The sequence below is a fragment of the Pecten maximus genome, chromosome 4, assembly GCF_902652985.1.
Source record: "Pecten maximus chromosome 4, xPecMax1.1, whole genome shotgun sequence".
NCBI lineage: Eukaryota > Metazoa > Mollusca > Bivalvia > Pectinida > Pectinidae > Pecten > Pecten maximus.
In genome coordinates this window covers 40,959,841-40,968,724 of record NC_047018.1, presented here as the reverse complement: position 1 = coordinate 40,968,724, position 8,884 = coordinate 40,959,841, and the positions used below count along the sequence as shown (strand labels likewise).

Below are 8,884 nucleotides of genomic sequence, written 5' to 3'. Positions count from 1 at the left end.
TCAGACAACCACTGGATACAATCATACTCATTGTTTTTACGCCCGGGCGGCGTTACGCTCTTATAGCAGAACACATATATATATATATTGTACTTAGGGTAATATGTAGTAAATATCTCGAATCCCAAGACGTGACTTGGTAACGAACCCCTTACACGTCACACATGTATACTCTGGATATGGCCCTCCATATACATCTTCGCTAGCCAAGGCTTCTGATTACGTTACACTACACGAACGTAATCAGAAGCCTTGGCTAGCGAAGATGTCCATAGAGGGCTAACGGAAACCTGTGCTCTTTTTATACACAGGGACTTGATGATGTTGATAGTGAAGTTGATAGTGAAAAAATTGTGTATTGAGCACTGCCATGTATAGAACGAATATTCATACCCTGCCTACTCTGCTCTCCGGCAGACGACGACGACGACCATCTCTCAGAAAGTGTCCGTCCGTCGTCCAGAGCTACGTTATCGCATCTATGCCTTGTAGTTCTACGTTAACGTTATCGCCATTTCTTTATTTCCGGATTTCCAAGTGTGCGCGCTTTTGGTTCCTCTAGTTAGTATTTCTTTGTTGTTGCGGGTAAAAAAGTATTACTGTTGCACTCGTGTCACATGTAAAATTGACCACATACACGGTTAGTTATTCATTTCATGTGTTTATTCCGCATCACATTAGGCATTTGTCCTAAGAAAAGTTAGGCTTCACCATCACATTTTCTCGATGATACGATTTCAAAAGCAATTATCCGGAATCAATTTTTCGAAAAGATTGACCGAACTGACCGCTCAAAACCGATTGGTCGAAATAGAACGTAAGTTTCCTTGAATGAACTGTTTACACTCCTTCTAAATTCAAGCACATTTCAGTGATGTTCCAAACTGCATTAAAAATGGAGATACTAACTCGTATCAGTAGCACTAATATAGCGTCAACATTGATTACAAAACCCCAGATCACGTGATTATCATGTGATATACTACGTACTATATATAATACAAAGAATGTATCATTCACCTTGTTACCTTTCCACGAAACTGCAGCTGTAATATTATGGGAAACTAGCGATTTCTACACCAAGTCACCTTATAATTATAATGTCAATAATTTTTTTAACATAAATGAAACCTACATATATGTATCCGTGCCTCGTGGGTTATATCCTGAAGAACTCATAAACTATATATGGTATAACCAATACTAAATTATCTTGACCCGGTGTTAATTTGGAAATTGACCCTGGTGGAAGATTTCATCGTGAAAAAATTAACCAAAAATCATAAAATGATTTTGGAAATAGATTGCGACCCATTGAAAAATAGAAGTTTCTAGTACACCCTCTCAGATTGAGATTGGACATGTGCAATTCGCCTTTGGTTCGATGAATCCTTGCTTATTTCATAAAAAAAATTGGCCTCATAATCATAATTCCATATAAAAATATTTATCATTGAAAATGTAAAAAATGACATTGGTTTTCAACACAGTAATTAAGTAAAACCCCAAGCCCCCCATCCCCAACCCATATGGGGCGCCGTTTTACTATTTATTCCCATTTGGTGATATCACCTATTCAAATGAGTGATATCACCTATTCGAATGAGTGATATCACCTATTCGAATAAGTGATATCACCTATTCGTTTCATTAAGTGATATCACCCATTCGAATAGGTGATATCACTCATTCGAATAGGTGATATCACTTATTGAAACGAATAGGTGATATCACTCATTCGAATAGGTGATATCACTTAATGAAACGAATAGGTGATATCGCCAATTCGAATAGGTGATATCACTTATTTGAAAAATGAATTGGTGATATCACCTATTAGAATAGGTGATATCACTGATTGAATAGGTGATATCACCTATTCGAATAGGTGATATCACCAAATGGGAATAAATAGTAAAACGACACCCCATAGTATAGGTGATATCACCTATTCGAATATGTGATATCACTTAAGAATTTTATAGAGATATCATCTATTCGAATAGGTGATATCACTTAAGAATATTTTTAAGTGATATCACCTATTCGAATGAGTGATATCACCTATTCGTTTCATTAAGTGATATCACCTATTCGAATGGGTGATATCACCTATTCGAATAGGTGATATCACTTATTTGAAAAAGGAATAGGTGATATCACCAAATGGGAATAAATAGTAAAACGGCGCCCCATAAACCCATCCCACCATACGTACCATATTCCCGTCCGTCTACAGAGATGATTTCTCAGGTTGAGTTACCTCCCATTTTCTTAAAGTTACATTTTGTATTGTGTCCCTTTGGACACCCATTGATTTTCCCTCAATAACTGTAACTATCAACATATTAACATAACTTCACAGACATGTTTATTGTCATGGAGAGCTCAGACAAATTCATACTGAGGTTATTTACAGAGCTAGGACCCTTTGTAGCTTTGCTGGGACAGTTCAATAACTTGATGAATTTCTGACGAATTCAAAACTTCATAGGAATGTTTATTGCCATGAGAGATAAGACAATTGAGATAACACAACTTATTTTATTTATTTTCTATGGAGTTATAGCCTAATATGGTTGTCTGTGCCTTTAATGTTTCCATCTAATAATTACCCACCGAAGCGGAGGGTACTTACATGGGTTCGTCCGTCCGTCCGTCCAGCTGTCTGTCAGACACACTTCATTTCTAGAAGTTTTGTCGGACTATATTTTGCGAAGCTCTGGCCCCTTGTTTTCCGGAAACTTATTTTTTTAGCTGTTTCCGGCCAATAACTGCAACAAATGTTTGAACATTTTTCTCTTGCTTCATTTCGCGGAGCTATGGCCCCTTGGTTACTGGAAAAGCCTTTTTCTGCCGTTTCTGTGCAATAATTGCAACAAATGTTGGGCGATTTTCTTCAAATTTTGGTGACAAGGATAAATGCTTTTTAGTGTAGCCACTTTTGTTGTACTTCATTGTGCGAGGTAATGGCCCCTTGATTAGCAAAAAAGTTGTTTTATGTTTGCTTACACTATGTGGGGAAATCGGGACAGTTGCTATCTAACAAACTTTTGTTATTGTGATGCCATACATTTCCATATTGAAGTAATCGATTTCAGTGTTGTTGGCACTTGGTTTACGATTAAAAAATGTTCGAACTAACCAAATAAAACATCATTACTCTATCAAAATGTAGACATATGTGTTGGGTTTTAATTGTAAATAGTGTACGGAGTGATATGGTCACCTTCTAGCTTCTCTAAATTCTCTTCAGTTCAGTCGGTAGAACGGCTGACTAGTAAGCCGAGGGTTCTGGTTCGATCCCCGGTTAGGGCACACTTCTCTCTTTCCTGTTACACATAATTAATTAATATTTTAGCAAATTTTCAATGGCCCTTTAACACACATTGCTGACAAAGTTACATATGCTTAGATATGCATCTGCGCTTTGCATTGCAGAACACTTGGTTGTCACGGTGACGAGGTCACTATACACGGGTTTTTGTGTGATAGGTAATGTCCTTAGATAAATTTCCTTCAAACTTGATGAAGTGGTCATAATTTGGGTGCCATGGTAACCAAACGAAACCATATACATGGTACATGTATTTGGACGAATCTTGTGCAGACTACTCCTATTGTAAACCAATAACAATTAAATACACAGGTGCATGTATTATTAGGGGCCATATATAAATGGTTTTCACTATCAATTGCCTATTGTTCTGTAAAAGTTGTCTATGAGCTATACATATGTCATTGTGTATACATCCATCCGCATACAGTTTTAGTTTAAAATGCTTTTTGTATATTGACGATAATGTAGGATGATTCTTGTTTGCTTCCTCTTAGTATGGAATAACATCATATTACACCAGAGGGAATGTATTAATTACACTTTTTTATTTATTTATTTATTTATTTAACTTTTCACACCTGCATGGCTTTTCATTTGGTTTGCGTTTAATGATCATGACAACATTTGCATGATGACATGCTTCATTTTACAGGACATTGAATACTGATTTGAAGTGCATAGATCGATGGATACAAAATGGATTTGTTAATTCATTTTCCACAAGTTTTCAGTATCACACTACTTCCATTTCAAGAATAAATTACGACGGAAGACGAACAGCATTCATCATCGACTACGGTCACAGAAACGTTCATTTGACTTGCCTTGCAAATGCAGACACATAGAAATGCATGGTCAAATCACAACTCTACTCGCTGTATCAAACGATATATCTTTTTTTTTATATTGAACACTTTTTTATTCCATCAAACACTTTTCCCTTTTTTGTAATTTATTTTGTGCAATGATTTTCTTGCAAAGTTAGTTCGAAGCATCTTCTTTCCATCAAACTGGATTCAACTTTGGTGACACGGGTGTATCTGTCAAGTAAAATAAACACAAACTTGATAAAGAAGCTGGTACATTTTTCATACAAATAACTTAATGAGTAATATGACCACGAAAAAAAACTGTTGCCACTTCTTGTCAGAACGCTTAGGATGTTTTTGCAGCATTTATGAAAAAGTTATACAGTACATAATATCAAAAATTTATGACTGCCCATATAATACAAGGGCAAAACAAGGTTATACTATAAAACTATATCCCATCCGGCGTCTTCCAACGTTATTTTCGAAATAACTTACTGGTAAATATCAGCCTTCCTCTATGGTGTCTAGAGATGACCTCCTTGTATATAATAGCTCTTCATTTGTTGTTTCCTCTTCCGGATCAACACAAAATGTATCAGATATTTTGAAGTCGATCATCCTATGTCTTTCCCACTCTGAAATTCGTCTGAGTGGAAGGCAGATTAAGCCCCCCAGTACAAGAGAGACACCGCTAAAGTAGAAGGCTGGACTATCATTTCCACTCATGTCAGACAATGCTCCTGTAAGGAAATGCAACCAACGCTCCAGTCAGTAATGAGTACATTTTGTATGTTTAGGGACAATTGCTTGACAATTGGGATCTAATTTCCTTGCTGTCTTCGATATATGTCATGTCCTACTTAAATTTGATCATTTTATAAGAAAAGAAAAAAAGGAGCATGGCATATTGTGTTCGACAAGATTTGACTTTTGCACGTATAAACACCTATTTCGTTTAGACAATGACAGATGTTAATAATATTGAATCAGGGAATGCTTTCAATCAATAAAAATGCTCATATATCTTATTTTTAAGACATGTGATCATTGTAAGAATGACTTTTTTTTTAGACAAGCCGTTGAACTATAGATCTTACCACAAAGTAACTCTACAGAAGAAACTGTTTGTATCCACATCCAGTTATTGGTGATTTTAAGAAACTCTGTGTCCAACGAAACGTACAAGACTAATTTGTTTGCAAATTTGTAGACATTTATTGGTGTTTGAAATTCAATATTATTGTCATATAATGATATAACCCATAATGATTTCATTTATCATGATTCCTACCTGCAATAGGCGACCCAACAAATGAAGATATTGCCATGCTTAATCCCAGAATTCCAAATGAACTGCTGAGTCTGTGTACCCCCAATAGTTCGGCAATAAGTATGCTTCGCAGACAGGCAAATACTGCTGTTAGACATATATACAGTTACAGTGTTTCGAAATATGAACTTATTTCCATCATGCATCTCTTGTTTTCTTCAGTGCAATCACTATTAAACACTACAACGAATATATACATTGCAATTTATCTCAATTAAAATCAGTTAAGATGCAAATAATTGATACATGTTTTACAGGAAACATAAGAATGGGGCACAAATACAAGCGCTCATGATTTTTTTGATCTCCAGACTACAAATATCCAGAATAAAGTAAGGAATTTTGACCTAGGAAGATATAATGTTACCAAGGTCAGAATTGGGATAAAGTTTCACAAGTTGACTGAACGTGACCCATTTCTGGCATCCACGTGCACTTTGGCTTACCAATGACTGCTCCAAACAAGACTGCATAGATTGCAAGGGCAACAAAAGTGGTGTAGAATGGTACGAAACAGGTAAATACTCCACCTATTAACAGGGCAGAATTGATGATTATCAGAGTGTTAGCCCATGGTTTGTCCGTCACGTAGCCAACCAGAACACGTGTAACAGTGTTAGATATACCGACCAATGAAATCAGAAATGCCCTCTGATTGGCAGACATATTGAGATCGCCAGCTAAGGCAGGCAGGAAATTAAACGGAATGTAAAGACCTGCAACAAATCATAAAATATTTATGTATTATGCAAAACTGTCTTTTAGTAGTCATTTAAAAATTTTAAATACTCTTACACAGCCAATAATTAATTGTGTATATTTACTGCATGTTGTTAATGATGTCTGTCTAGTAAAGAAGGAATCACGGTAGCCATGGGTTTGTATATATCAACGTTGCACTTCAACCTCTTTTACCCATCTTTCGACCTATGATACAGAATATGCGTTGACCTATATTGGGAGGAGCGGTTTGGGGTCAGTAAAATACAGAATTGGAAGGAGGATTGAAACAAGACTGCATGTTTTGATATCTACATACCAAGCAGGATGACAAAATGTGATGTCGCATAAATCAGCATTGTTGGACTTTGAAAAAGCGAAAAGTCAAACATGTCTTTGATAGAAGACAATGTATGTTGACAGCACACATAGGAATTCTTTTCAGCTATCTTATCGTTTTGATGACTATTAGTTTGATAAGGTTGTCTGATGTTTCGCTCAGTTCCCAGTGGTCTGTAGGTAGAGGAGAGAATCACACCGTTGAGCATGATAGCAGAAATGACCCACATGGTTCCACGCCAGCCGTATTCTTCCAAAAGAAATTTACCAAGCGGAGCAAATACAAAGTTGCCAACTCCTGCTCCACAAACAGCCAGTCCCATGGCCATGGCACGTCGTCTTTCGAAGTATATACCGATCATTACGATCGACGGTAAGAACATCATACTAAATCCAATACCTGTAAAAATTGATCAAACGATTACACACCTTATATTATAAATGTGTTGTTTGGTATGTTTTCGTATTAAGTGTCCTCATGAACTGTTTTGTATCGATTATACATTCGTATTTTGGATACAAAACGTACCTAACAATGAACGTGTAATACTGTGCTGTATGCCAAGTAACAAAACAAAGGCATGTATTGTCGAAAAAGATCTTTAATCAAATGCCAGTAATTTGTGCTGTTTAATGCATGTATGTTTCTTGATTTTGATATAAATGGAATTACATTTATATTATGTTTCTGTATTTGAATATATATGCTTGACCTCATTAGTTTAATTGTCAAAATACTTTATAATTATTACCCAGCATGTAAATTAGTATATATATACCACATTTGTATTCTGCACAAACTTCAAAGTGTATGCTTACTTGTCATTTCAAATATTTTTAAGTTACGACACTACTGATTAACTTCAAATTTGTAGATACCCGCTATTATGCTGTAAAAGATTATCATGACGTCCAAGTTTTGTGAAAAGGATGAAAGAAAGAGCCCACTGCTAGCGATAACTGCGCCACTTGCTGCCACTCGCCGACTTCCGTATGTGTTGACCAAGCCACTGACAACTGGCCCTAACAAAATGCAATGTGGCGTATTATTTTGCTGCACTTGTGTAGACGTCCTCAAATCACTAAATATGCTGATAGGAAGTTAAACAATACAAACCAAACCAATCAATCAAGGTCCTTACCAGCAGTGTGAATATAATGTCTAATATAATGTTCTATATAATACTACTTTAACCAATGATGATGCGTACAATGTATGCAGTATTGAAAACAAATGTGCTGTAAACTTGGCATGAGACAAACCTATGAGTCGTGTATGTGATGCACTTGTTTTTTTTTACGTTTACACCACGCACAGAGAATAAAGACAACAAACGTAAATAGCATTTCGTGTCATTTTATGTACAGGGTTGACCGAAAGTGACCGGATATACAACTCGGACCAAATTTTAAAGCTAAATTCAGATTTGACATTTTTGTAGATAGTAAAATGTTTTCAAAGTATGGCAGCTTCATTTACTTTAGTTTAGGATTCTATTTAATTTCTTTTCAGATGGAAGGGAAATACATATTAGTATGCTTGAAATAGAACGCTGTCGTCAACATAAAAGGAAGTTGCTGTTAAAATGTACAAATCCACATCTCAAGGTTATCTGTTACTCGCTTTGCTAAAGTAACGTCACCCTCTTATCTTGAATGACACCATTGAAGAAAGACATTATTTATTGGTATATATATTGTAAAAGCTAAAATGAAGAAATGTTGTATGAGATCAAACAAAACAATTGTCATACTCACCAAAAACAAAATAGTTTCCAAGCATTATTGAGCTTAACAGTTGCGTTTTGGCTTTGCTTTCTCCGAAATATCTAAGGAACTCCGGAAAGAAAACTCCAAACGTATAACACACTCCATCAATCAAGAAATGTGACATGAAGGAGGAAAATGTAACCAACCATCCCCATCCACCGTCCGGCGCGTGAACAGTCACTTCTGACATCGCTGATGGACAGATTTCTCATCAAACCTGGTCAACATGATGTTAGATAGTGTACTATATTGGGCTAGAAAAGCACGGGATTAAGATTCGATCAAGAATTCGGCGAACAAAGAAAGAAAAATAAAACCCCCAAAAAACAACAATATGTGAGTTAGAATTAATGTTACCATTCAATAGGATTGTCATCAAACATGGTCAACATGATGTTAGATAACGTTTTGTATGGTATATGATATTGGGCTAGAAAAGTACGGGATTAAAATTCGATCACGAATTTGACGAAAAAAGAAAACAACAATATGTGTGTTGGAATTAATGTTATCATTCAATAATATTGTACAAAAGACATCAATGCTATCAATACTTTAATACTAATTGAGAGC

General features: G+C 35.8%; 1 protein-coding gene across 1 annotated transcript; it reads right to left on the bottom strand.

The window, feature by feature from the left end:
* Positions 1 to 3,252: 3,252 nt before the first annotated feature.
* On the bottom strand, positions 3,253 to 8,511 carry LOC117326540 (monocarboxylate transporter 9-like). The gene is made up of 4 exons (XM_033883296.1): positions 8,300 to 8,511; positions 6,741 to 6,941; positions 5,929 to 6,198; positions 3,253 to 3,332 (listed from the first exon to the last, which is right to left on the bottom strand). The coding sequence occupies exons 1-4, from the start codon at positions 8,499 to 8,501 to the stop codon at positions 3,253 to 3,255; spliced, it is 753 nt and encodes a 250-aa protein (XP_033739187.1). The 5' UTR covers positions 8,502 to 8,511.
* Between the last annotated feature and the right edge of the window lie 373 nt (positions 8,512 to 8,884).

Bases quoted from the DNA above. Each gene is read 5' to 3' on its own strand.
- LOC117326540 (XM_033883296.1), bottom strand. From the start codon at position 8,501: ATGTCAGAAGTGACTGTTCACGCGCCGGACGGTGGATGGGGATGGTTG. The intron at 6,942-8,299 runs GTGAGTATGACA...CAATTTTTACAG, and splicing joins TGGAAACTATTTTGTTTTTG to GTATTGGATTTAGTATGATG. The intron at 3,333-5,928 runs GTAAGCCAAAGT...TATGTGTAACAG, and splicing joins CTTGTTTGGAGCAGTCATTG to GAAAGAGAGAAGTGTGCCCT.